Source organism: Chrysochloris asiatica, unplaced genomic scaffold (genome assembly GCF_000296735.1).
Source record: "Chrysochloris asiatica unplaced genomic scaffold, ChrAsi1.0 scaffold00096, whole genome shotgun sequence".
Lineage (NCBI taxonomy): Eukaryota > Metazoa > Chordata > Mammalia > Afrosoricida > Chrysochloridae > Chrysochloris > Chrysochloris asiatica.
The window spans coordinates 5,769,752-5,782,290 of NW_006408614.1; the positions used below are offsets into that span (position 1 = coordinate 5,769,752).

Consider the following 12,539-nt stretch of genomic DNA (forward strand, 5'->3'; position numbering starts at 1 on the left):
GGGTCGCTATGAGTCGGTTCCGACTCGATGGCACCTGACAACAACCACAACAAAGGAATGTGATTTACATATTTGCCCTTCTTTTTTTCTCCTCTGTGCTCAAAATATGTAGATCACTTTGTCTTTCTGTGAACTGATTAAAACCTGAGTTAATAGGATTATTAACTCCGGGGCTATAATAGAGTGGAAAATGTGGTAGGTGAATCTTTTTATTCTCTTTAAAAATAGAGACAAGGGAAATTAGTTCAAGGGAGAAATATATGAGCAAACAGAAGACAAAATATGTGGCTACATTTAAGGTATTTTCATGGATTGTTAGTGTCTCTCAGGTAAGCTGCACATGATAATATTGAATTTATTAGGTCTGGATTTAGAATTACTGATTTCAATATATATATATATAGGAGCTTGGTGGCTCCATACAATAAGCACTGGACTTTGAATGGGAAGATCTGCAGTTCAAGCCCTTCAGCTGTGGGAGAAAGATGAGGCTTTCTGCTCCCGCAAAGATTTAAAGCCTCAGAAACCCAATAGAGCAGGGGTGAAGAATCTTTTTTCTGTCATAATTTATAACGTAATTCACAGGCCATACAAAATCATCAACTTAAAAATCAACCTGCTATATTTGGTCAAACTTTTAATTAACTCACCCCTAGAATCGACTCGATGTCATTTAACAACAACAACAACAACAGTGTGATGGCTGGAACTGGGGTTGCCTTGTCAGGGCCAGACCAAATGACTTTCGCAGGTGGGACGTTCTCTACCCTGCTGTACAGGGTCACTATAAGATGGTACTAACAACAACAGAAATGGACTGATATTGACCATTTTGAATGATAATCATATTGTTTATTTTGCCATAAATGACAAATTATAGAGGAATGAAGTCTGATTCACCATTGAAAAGGAACAGTCTATCTTGAAATAGAGTGCTGTCTGTGATAGGATCATATCCATATGCCTACAAGGAAGACAATTAATATCACTGCGATTCACATTTATGCACCAACCACTAAATCTTATGGTGATGAACCTGAAGAATTCTACCAACTTCTTCAGCAGCCTTGGTAGCGCAATGGATGATGAGCTGGGTTGCTAACAGCAAGATCAGTGCTTTAAATTTACCAATCTCTCCACAGGAGAAAGATGAAGCTTTCTTCTCCTATAAGGATTTGCAGCCTTGGGAATCCTATACAGGGTTGCTAAGGGTCAAAACTGACTCAGTGGCACACAACCATCACCACCAACAACTTCCTTAGTCTGAAATTGATCTAACATACAATCAAGATGCATTGATTGGAATGCAAAGTTTGGAAACAAAGGAGAAGGATCAGAGGCTGGAAGTTGCATCAACAGCTGGCGATTGCATGATAGAATTTTGCAAAACCAATGACTTACTCATTGTGAAAACCTTTTTTAAATAACACAGACCTCACCAGATAGAATACACAGGAACCAACTTGACTACATCTATGGGAAGAGCTGGTGGAAAAACTCAATATCATCAGCCAAAACAAGGCCAGGGGCAGACTATGGAACAGACCATCAATTGCTCTATGCAAGTTCAGGTTGAAGTTGAAGAAAATGTAATCAAATTCACAAGAACCAAAATATGACCTTGAATATATTCCTCGTGAATTTAGAAATCATGTCAAGAACAGATTTGATGCATTAGATACTAATGAATGAAGATCAGAATAACTGTGGGATGATATTAAGAACATCATATAGGAAGAAAACTGGAGGTGGCGGTTATGTGACGTGGAGTCGGTTCCGACTCATAGTGACCCTGTACAGGGTTTCCGAGTCTGCAAATTTTTACCGGAACAGAAAGCCTCATCTTTCTCCCGTGGAACAGCTGGTAGTTTCGAACTGCTGACCTTGAGGTTAGCAGCTCAATTCATAACCACTACGGTAGGTCATTAAAGAACAGGAAAGAAAGAAAAGACCAAAATGGATGTCAGAAGAGTCTCTGAAACTTGCTCTCCTGCTTAGTGAAGCTAAAGTGAATGGAAGAAATGAAGAGGTCAAGCAGCTGAACAGAAAAATTCAAAGGAAAGTTCAAGAAAACAAAATCAAATATTATAATGAAATAGCTGGTGCTAGAAAACCCAAAGGGAAGCACATGCCCAACATTTCTCAAGTTGGAAGAACTGATGAGAACATTCAAACTTCAACTTCAAATATTGAAGGATTCCATGGGCAAAATAGTGACTGATGCAGAAAGCATCCAAAAAAAGATGGAGACCATAAACAGTTACTGTACCAAAAAGAAATGGCCAATGGTCAACCATTTCCAGAGGGAGCGTCTGATCAAGAACTGATGGTACTGAAGGAAGAATTTCAATTGCTTTGGGGAAAACCAAGGTCCCATAAATGGACAGAATGCAAATGGAAATCTTTCAACAAAGGGATGCAGCACTGGAGGCACTCACTTATCTATGCCAAGAAATCTGGAAGACAGCTACCTGGCCAGCTGATTGGAAGAGATCCAAATTTGTGAACCAATGGAATGTGAGTCATTGAAAAATATCATTAATAACACAAGCAAGTAAAATTTGCTGAAGACAATTTAAAAATGGTTGCAACAGTACATTGGCATGGATCTGCCAGAAATTCAAACTGGATTCATATAAGGATGTGGAACTAGAGAAAGCATTGCTGATGTCAGATGGACCTTGGCTGAAAACAGAGAATATCAGAAAGATGTTTACTTGGGCATTATTGACTGTGTAAAGGCTTTCAACTGCGGGGGTCATTACAAATTATGGATAACATTGCGAAGAACAGGTATTTCAGAATACTTAGTTGTGCTCATGAGGAAACTATACATGGACCAAAGGGCAGTTATTAGAACAGAACAAAGGGATGCTGAATTGTTTAAAATCTGGAAAGATATGTTCCAGGATTGTATTCTTCACCATATGTATTCAGTTTGTATGCTGAGCAAATATTCCAAGAAGCTGGATTATATGAAGAAGAACATGGCATCAGGAGTGGAGGAAGACTCATTAGAAATCTATGATGTTCAGATGATACAACCTTGCTTGCTGGAACAAAGAGGATTTAAAATACTAATGAAGATCAAAGATCACAGCCTTCTGTATGGGTTACATTTCAATGTAAAGAAAACAAAAATCCTCACCACTGGACCAATAAATAGCAGCATGGCTAATGGAGAAAATATTGAAGTTGTCACAGGCTTCATTTTGCTTGGATCCACTACCAACTCTCATGGAAACAGCAGTCAAGAAATCAAATGATGTATTGCATTAGGAAAATCTGCTGCACAAGACCTCTTAGAAGTGTTAAAGAGCCAAGATAATAGGTTGAGTACTAAAGTGTGCCTGACCTAAGCCATGGTATTTTCAATAGCCTCATATGCATGTAAAAGTTGGACAATGGATAAGAAAGACCAGAGTAGACTTGATGTATTTGAATTATGGTGTTGGAGAAGAATATTAAAAGTACCATGGACTGCCAGAAGAGCAAACAAATCTGTGTTGGAAGAAGTACAACCATAATGCTTCTTGTAAGCCAGGATGGCGAAACTTCATCTCTCATGCTTTGATATGTCATTAGAAGGGATCAGTCCCTGGAGAATAACATCATGCTTGATAAAGGGGAAGACCACCCTAAACAAATGGATGGATCCAGCAGCAGCAGCAGCAGCACAGGGATCAAATGTAACAATAATTGTGAGAATGCTACAGGACTGGGCAGTTTTTGTGCTGTTGTGCATTGGGTCACAGTGAGATGAAACCGACTCCATGGTACCCCATAACAACAACATAATATAATGGATCCCAATGGCCCTCTAGGAGAAACACTGGACTGCAAACCATAAAGTCATGGTTTGTGCCCACCAGTTGCTCCATGTGAGAAAGATGAGGTTTTTCTGCTCCTGTCAAGATTTCCAGCCTGAGAAATCCGATACAGAGGTATTATGAGTAGAATCTATTCAACGGTACTTTATAATAGCAAATTATATAATGGTGTTCGTTGTGTTTCACCTAGTCGGTTCTGACGCACAGTGACCCTGTATAGGGTTCCCAAGGCTGTAAAGCGTGTCACGTATTACCTATTTATGTATTTAAGCATTGTAAATATACATAAAATTCACAATAAAGACTATTTCATGCATTATAAATGTATGCATATATCTTTTAAAGCACTCATTTATGTAAAGCGTAAGCTACTTGCACATGTCTTTGTTATAGGATTTGGTCACAGCATAGGATGTATTATACCTTTTTACTTCTTGTAGTACTTGCAAAGAGTCGGATCACTTTCAGTTTAAAATCAGAAAGGAAAAGACCATGGATGTGTCCAGGGATGGGTTTTGTTAACTAGTTTGGTCGAAAACCTTGGTTCCAAGCTGGAATCTGTTGTTCCTCATTCTCTCTTTCATCTGTGGACTCTCTCTCCCTCTTTCCCTCCCAGGCCATCAACACTTCCATCAAAAGCAAAATTCCTTGTGTGGTGGTGGAGGGCTCAGGCCAGATTGCGGACGTCATTGCGAGCCTGGTGGAGATGGAGGATGTTTTGACGTCATCCATTGTCAAGGAGAAGTTGGTGCGGTTTCTGCCTCGCACGGTGTCCCGGCTGCTGGAGGAGGAGACAGAGAGCTGGATCAAATCAGTGAGTCAGGGAGACGTTAGGTGGGTGAGAAGAAGTCCAAGATCATGGGAAGGGAGGAGGTGATGCTGTTTTCAGCTGTCAGTGTTTTATATATTCTCAGTGATTTTGAGATTTTACTTCTGGTCCAGACCAGGTGTCTTGTTGGAAACTCAGGCTCAGATAAATTGAGGTCATGGACAAGGTTTAAACTGAGATAGAGGTGATTGCAATGGAGAAGAGATTGAAGTTGTCAAAGACTTCATTCTTCTTGGATCAACTATCAACATTCGTGGAAGCAGCAGTCAAGAGATCAGACGATGTATTGCATTGGGCAAATCTGCTGCACAGGAACTTTTTAAAGTATTGAAGAGCAGAGATGTCAGCTTGAAGACTAAGGTGTGCCTGACCCAAGCCATGGTATTTTCAATAACCTCATATCGATGTGAAAGCTGGACAGTGAATAAGGAAAATCGTAGAAGAATCGATGCCTTTGAGTTGTGGTGTTGGAGGAGAATACTGAAAGTGCCATGGACTGCCAAAAGAATCAATAGATCTGTTTTGGAAGAAGTACAACCAGAGTGCTCCTTGGAGGCCAAGATGGCTAAGCTTCGTCTCTCATACTTTGGACATATTGTCCAGAGGGAACAGTCACTGGAGAAGGATGTCATGCTGGGTAAGGTGGAGGGTCAGAGAAAAAGAGGAAGACCCCCAATGAGATGGATCAGCCAGGTGGCATCATTGATGGCATCAAGTGTGGTGGTGGTAGTGAGGTTGGCCCAGGATCGGACATTGTTTCGTTCTGCTGTGCATGGGATCGCTATGAGTCAGTTCTGACTCGATGGCACCAGACAACAACAACAACAACAACAACAACAGAGGTGATTGCAAAGTTTGTCATTCTTCTTGTCTGAGGGGGATTCAGAAATTTCTTAGAAAAATTCCTTTTCCCCATGAATGTTTTAAAGTGCCCTCGGACATTGTGATGCCAGCACACATGAGCTTCTGTATTTTGTATGTAACCATGGTGAGCGGAAAGAAATCCTAGTAATGATGTGTTTAGAAATTCAGACTCTAAATTGAGTCTAGATCTATTGGAGAAACAGCTGCTACAAAATAATTGCTTTATCTAAATTCACTGACCTCTGATTCAAGTCATACCTTCTCACCTTTCTTGTTAGATCATCTAAGAAAGGTGCACTTAGTAGAATACATCTTAGGCTTTTTGCTAAGCTTATAAAAACATTTTAACCAAGTGTGTATGCAGTTCTCACATTTCTTGGCTTCCCGACGTGTAGACATTTTTATTTCCCGACAGCTTGGTGACTTAGGAAACTCATGCTAACTTCAGTAGGTGCATCCATACCAGCTCATTAAAAATCAATCAGTGGATGTCACAGTGGTGGCTTTAAAGGCAAGAGGTTGACTTTCTCTGCATTCAGGAGGCTAGAAGTCCAAAGTCTGGGTGTGGTTCTAGGAGGAGATCCTTCCTTGTCTATTTCAGCTTCTAGTTGTTGTAAAGTGCTGTCGAGTCGGTTCTGACTCATAGCCACCCTGTACAGGGTTTCCAGTGAACAGCTGGTGGGTTTGAACTGCCAACCTTAATGGTTCACAGTTCAGTGCTGATCTACAACGCCACACCAGATTCTAGCAGATGCAGGCAGTTCTTGGTGTCCATCTGTCTTCCTTGTCTCCCTCTGTGTGTGTCTAATCTGCTCTTTCTATAACTCAGAAGAGGTGTGGTTTAGAACCCACCAAACTGAGTTCTGATCTAATTGATGTAACTAAGAAAACTCTATTTCCAACTGGGTCACATCCACAGGGACAGGGATAGGGAGTAAGATTTCAGTATATGTTCTTTGTAGTCAGTACTGGGATGCCTTCGAGATACTGTGAGATTAGTTCCAGACCACTGCAATACAGTGAACATCACAATAAAATGATTCAAACAAAGTTTTTGGTTTCCCAGTACATATAAAAATGATGTTGTAGATTATGAAGTGTGCAATGACATTATGAAGAAGTTTTAAATATTGTCAGAATGGCCAAAATATGGCACAGGGACACTAAGTGAACACATGCTATTGGAAAAATGGCATTGATAGACTTACTCAATGCAGTGTCGCCATAACCTCAAATTTGTAACAAAAACAAGATCTGTGAAGTCCAGTGAAGTGAAGTGCAGTGAAACAAGGTCTGCCTGGACCTGTTTTTATAGGCCCTCATCTTCTTGTAGTGGTTACGAATTGGGCTGCTATCCTCAGGGTCAGCAGTTCAAAACTACCAGCTGTTCCGTGGAGAAAGAGGAGGCTTTCTGCTCGCGTAAAGATTTGAAGCCTCGGAAACCCTGTACAGGGTCGCTATGAGATGGAACTGACTCCACGGCACATAACAACAACAACATCTTCTAAACACACACTATTCCCAAACCCGAGACTCAGGTTGGTGCTGTCCAATCCTTATTCGATCGTCCCACCTGAGAGATTGCACTTGGCAGGGTTTATTCATAAAGACAAAACTGGTGGTCTTAGATCAAAGCTCTTCCTGGGATTTTCTTATATATTTTGTCCAAGTCGAGTTGAAAGATAGACATAAGAGTCAGGCAAGTGGAGATTAATGTATCGGCTTTATAGATGATAAAGGTAAAGTTGGGGATGGATCTAGAGTGTAACCACAGTACCCCTCCGTATGCTGGACCTCAGAATGGGACCAGTGAACCCACCCAGACATAGGCTACTGGACAGCTGCAGGCTTTCCCGCCAGACAAGATTCTGCAAGGAGCAGATCTTGACGGGAGAAGCAAGAAAGGGCCAGTTATATAGGGCCAAAGTCGCCAGTGGAAAGCATTCCTCCTGCTATAATCTGGAGGTTTGATTATGAACTTTACTCATATGGGGCTTTGCAATTGGTATAGATTGTTCAAGAGATGAAATTTAAACGTACCCTTCTCTAATCGGTCCTTTAATGTCCTTGCAGTGAAGGACTCATGATCGCAATTTAGAGAGTAGACAGTCTGGGGTCAGGTGCTAAAAGTCAGGGAAAAGACCTGGAGCTCTCCTCTGGGTTGCATTTTTCCAAGATAGAATAAACAATTCTCACCAAGAGGGAATATTATGCTTCTGATCGCTAAAACGAATTTTCTGTTGATTTAACAACTTTATCTCCCCTCAATGTTGCCAGCTGAAAGAAATCCTTGAAAACTCACACTTATTAACGGTTATTAAAATGGAAGAAGCTGGTGATGAGATTGTCAGCAACGCCATTTCCTATGCTCTGTACAAAGGTGAGTCAGTCAAGGTGCTCTGGAGACCTCTGTTTTGTGTGTATACCTGTGACTTTTAATGGCTTGTTACAATAGCATTATTCTTATATTCTGAGAATAACATTATTGAGGTATAATCTTATCTTTAATTTTGATCACATTTATTGGAAGCTGGACTCCTAGTGTGGCTCTGTAGCATCAGCATTGAACTGTAAACCACAAGGTCAGCAGTTCAAAACCACCGACTGCTCCTTGGAAATATTACATAGGGTCACTGTGTTTCAGAGTCGACTCGGTAGCACTTAACAACAACGTATTGGAAGCAAGAATAACTATTGCCCCACTGAAATGTTGCACTAAGGAAAATCGGCTGCAGAAGATCTCTGTACAGTGGTAAAGAGCAAAGATGTCAGTTTGAGGACTAAGTTGTGCCTGACCCAAGAAGCCATGATAGTTTCAGTCCTCTTGTATGCCTGTGAAAGTTGGGCAGTGAATAAGGAAGACCACAGAAGAATTGATGCATTTGAATTATGGTGTTGGAGAAGAATATTAAAACTACCATACTCTACACCAAAAGAACAAACAAATCAGCCAGAATGCTTTTTAGAAGTGAGATGATGAGACTTTGTCACTTGTAGTTTGGACATGCTGTCAGGAAAAGACCAGTTCCTGGAAAAAGACAAAGTAGAGGGTCAATGAAAAAGAAGAAGACCCCTCAATGAGATGAATTGACACAGTGGCAGCAACAGTGGGCTCAAATAATAAAAACAGTTGTGAGGAAGGGGCAGGGCCAGGCAGTGTTTCTTTTTTCTTTTTAAAAGCTTTCATAATAAATTGAGTGATGGTTACAGAAAGACCATCAGTTTTACATTAAACAAAGCATATTTTATTTCACAGCAATGATGACAATCCCCTAGTTAACAGTATTTATCTCTATTCCATGGCTCCCTTTTTTCTTATGTACACACATTGCGCAGAATATATGTATTTATTTAAAAGTACAAAGGGCACATTTTGCAAGCCAGTCTCCTGCCCACAGGCACACAGACTTTCTCATTCCATGGACCTAGAGTCCTCGGCTGCTCTGTCTCTCTATGCCGTTGCCTCTGACGCTCTCTGCTGTCATCGCTTTTCTGGTTAAGATCACACACTCCACTCATGGTCTCTCCTCCTGATGGTCCTAGGGCCCTCTGTTCCTGAAATGAAAGATGAACTGTTCTCCCCTTTAAGTTTCAATTCTTCTACGTTTGCAGTTGTGACAATCACAATTATTCATTATAATAATTACTCACTATTGAATCATAAAATCTTGTCTCCATCCTTCCCCATCCCCTTTCACCAGATGTAGATGTACAAGAGGGAAACTATTCAATGGGGATTCTACCTTACTTCCCTCATTCTGAAATTAAGAACGCTCATGAAAGCTTGTAAGCCCCCATTTTTGATAGCCAGTGTCTTAAGTTGCCCATCCCTATCAACCCAGTGTACCGAGGAGGCAAGCTTTATCCTTGACATGAAGAATCCTTCTCTTTTGGTTAGAATTTTGAGTAAATACATCCATAAGCATAGGCCTAGTTCATCAAATTGTAGCAATTTACACTTGCTCCCTGTATCAAATGTCTTTATCTTCATCTGTTTGAGTTCTGGGCAACAAGCCATCCAAGCTAGGTCAAATGGGTACAGTCTTCAAATTTGGGAGTTCTTGCATGCCTCCCTTTATTTCAGATGAGCTGACCACTTCACTTTCAACTTTAGCCCCAGTGGCTAAGTCAGTGTCCATGGGCTTAGGAGTTCACACACATGTCCCTAAACTTCAGACCAGCCAGCCCTTCCTCTTCTATCTCTCATCTCAAGGTCAGTGGGTGTCTGTGGAACATGGTGAGACTCAACCCATGTCTTCATTACCACATAGACCCCACTTCCATTCACAAGAAGATCGGGGCAGTCGTCAGTGAGCATACAGTATTGCTTATATGTTCCTTTTGAGTTTCAGTCTTGGAAGAGGGTTTACCTTGATGGGCTGACTTTTCTTGCATTGATGGCTCCAAGGTGAATAGCTTGCTTAATCTTGCAACAACCAAACAGCAAACGTTTTGCCTTTTATTTCCCCCCGAATATATTCTGTTACTTCAGCCATGCTGTGTTGGTCTGCTTGTCCTTTCAAGTGGGAATGTCCCACCTCAGAAGGTTCTGAGTGGGGCTCAGGATTCCACCTAAGTTCCATACTCCACAAAGGCTTAAGAAGAACCCTAATTGACTGGGCAAATTTTAGTACCCCTTTTAGCTATTCCAATTAGTTATATAGGCTGAAGACAGGCTTAAAAACTTTCTGTAATCATATTTCCCAATATTTCTTTCTATCCCACTTAAATGCCTATTTTGCTATAGTTGTTGTGAAGTGCTGTTGAGTCTGTTCCGACCCATAGCGACCCTGTATAGAGTTTCCAAGAAGCAGCTGGTGAGCTTGAACCATCAACTTGCAGTTTAAATGGCTTTGCAGTCTGACGCATTAAACCAACAGCACCACACCAGGACTCTATATTTTGCTAAAGTAGGCCAGGGAAATCAATATTCACAAGACAGTCAAGCACATTAACCATAGGTTCCAACTCATAGTGACCCTGTATAGAGTTTCCCAAGAGTAGCTGGTGAGCTTGAACTACTGACCTTGCAATCCAGTGCCTTAACCCAGAGCGCCACACCAGGACATCATAAGTCAGATGTGGTTGTTGTTAAGTGCCATCGAGTCAATTCCGACTCATGTGTAGCGACTCATGTATAGGAAACCCTATATAGGGTTTCCAAGGAGCAGCTGGTGGATTTGAACTCTCAACTTTATGGTTCACAGCCGAGTGCTGATCCTATACCAGGAGACCATAAGTCAGATGGTGGCGGCGGTGGTTGTGTGCTGTAGAGCTGGTGCCAACTCACAGTGACGATGTATAGGGTTTTTGAGGCTGTAAATCTTTATGGGGGCAGAAAGTCTCATCTTTCTCCTGAGGAACATCTGGTAGTTTTGAACTGCTGACCTTGCAGTTAGCATCCCTTACTCGTAACCACTATACTACTAGAGTTCCTTATAAGTCAGATGTTGTTGTTAAGTGCTGTTGAGTCAGTTCTGACCCATAGTGACCCTGCATTGGGTGTCTGAGGAGCGGCTGGTGAGCTTGAGCCACCAATCTGTGCATCAAACTGACTTTGCAGTCCAGCGCATTAGCCCACAGCATCCCACCAGGACTTCCATAAGTCAGATGTTATTGTTAAGTGCTGTCAAGTCGATTCTGACCCATAGTGACCCTGTATAGTTTCCGAGGAGCATCTGGTGAGCTTGAACCGCTGACCCTGCAGTTCAAATGGCTTTGCAGTCTGGTGCATTAATGCACAGTGCTATACTTGGACCCCATAAGTCAGATAGGGCCCTTGAAATATGTTCATGGAATCTGAATCTATGGAAAAATCTCAATATACTGTTGTTATACTTTTGGCATATGCAATTGATATTGTTATAGTCTAGAAGCTATGCCACCAGTATTTAAATACTTTTTTTTTTTTTTTTAAATACTCTTTTAAATACTTTTAATATTTAAATAAATTTAAATACTCTTACTTAAATACTAAGAGCATCACCCAGGGTGGATAGGTTTCAGAGGAGCTTCCAGACTAAGACAGACTAGTAAGCGAGCCCTTTGACATTCTAAAACAGGCCAGTGCAAATCTGATGGATCATAACAGAATGTTCTTTGATACAGTTTTGGAAGATAAGCCCCAAGGTTGGAAGTTACTTGAAGTATGCTGTAGCTACAATATTAGCCTCGAACATCCTGTGGTCATGAGTGAGGTGCAGGACGGGGCAATGTTTTGTTGCTGTACACGGAGTCACCAAGAGTTGGACCAGATTCAGTGGCAATTAACAATCTCAATCATAGCCTGAACTGACCCCCTTTGTAGATTCTGGAACATGTAGAATGCTGAGAGGTGACAGTGAAGGGGAATCATAGTTCTGACTGTCCGGTTCCATTAGAAGATGCTCTGACTCATACTGCACAAAGTACTTTGATAATTAGCTGTTCTGAACAGTTCTGCCTTTTATTTCTGGGTCTTTGATAAAAGGATTCTTTTCCTACCTTTTACAGCCTTTAGCACCAATGAACAGGACAAGGATAACTGGAATGGACAACTGAAGCTTCTTCTGGAATGGAACCAGCTGGACCTGGCCAGTGATGAGATTTTCACCAATGACCGCCGATGGGAGGTAAGGAAGAATTGGATGGAGCTGTCCTGGGTTGTCCCAGTGTCCAGTCTGAGCAATGGCTGACCAATTTCCAATCAGATTTCAATATTGAATCTTGTCAAAGTTTGTTCTGTTTAGGCACAACTGTGTTATTGAGCTTCCTTTTCTTTTTCTTTTTTATTTTTTTAATGATTTATTGTGAATGATGTGATAGTTTACATGGGAGAACATTAGTTTTGCATTCATTCTATCATATATCGTATCATTGCCATGGTTACAATCCTCTCCATGCATCATCAACCAACCCACTGGTCTTCAGCACACAGCCCCTCTCCCTCTCTGGATCTAAAGTCCCCAGCTGCTTCATCGCTCCACATCATAATCTCTGCCTCCATCTCAGGCATCACTGCTTCTCTGTGTAGGGTT

At 41.3% G+C, this 12,539-nt stretch overlaps 1 protein-coding gene across 1 annotated transcript in view; it reads left to right on the forward strand.

Moving 5' to 3' along the window:
- Positions 1–12,539, forward strand: part of TRPM8 (transient receptor potential cation channel, subfamily M, member 8) — a 107,565-nt gene that overhangs the window by 28,691 nt on the left and 66,335 nt on the right. Inside the window, exons 8-10 of the mRNA XM_006866768.1 lie at positions 4,447–4,644; positions 7,801–7,903; positions 12,016–12,134. Coding sequence (XP_006866830.1) covers positions 4,447–4,644; positions 7,801–7,903; positions 12,016–12,134 — 420 coding nt within the window. The remainder of the gene's footprint in view (positions 1–4,446; positions 4,645–7,800; positions 7,904–12,015; positions 12,135–12,539) is intronic.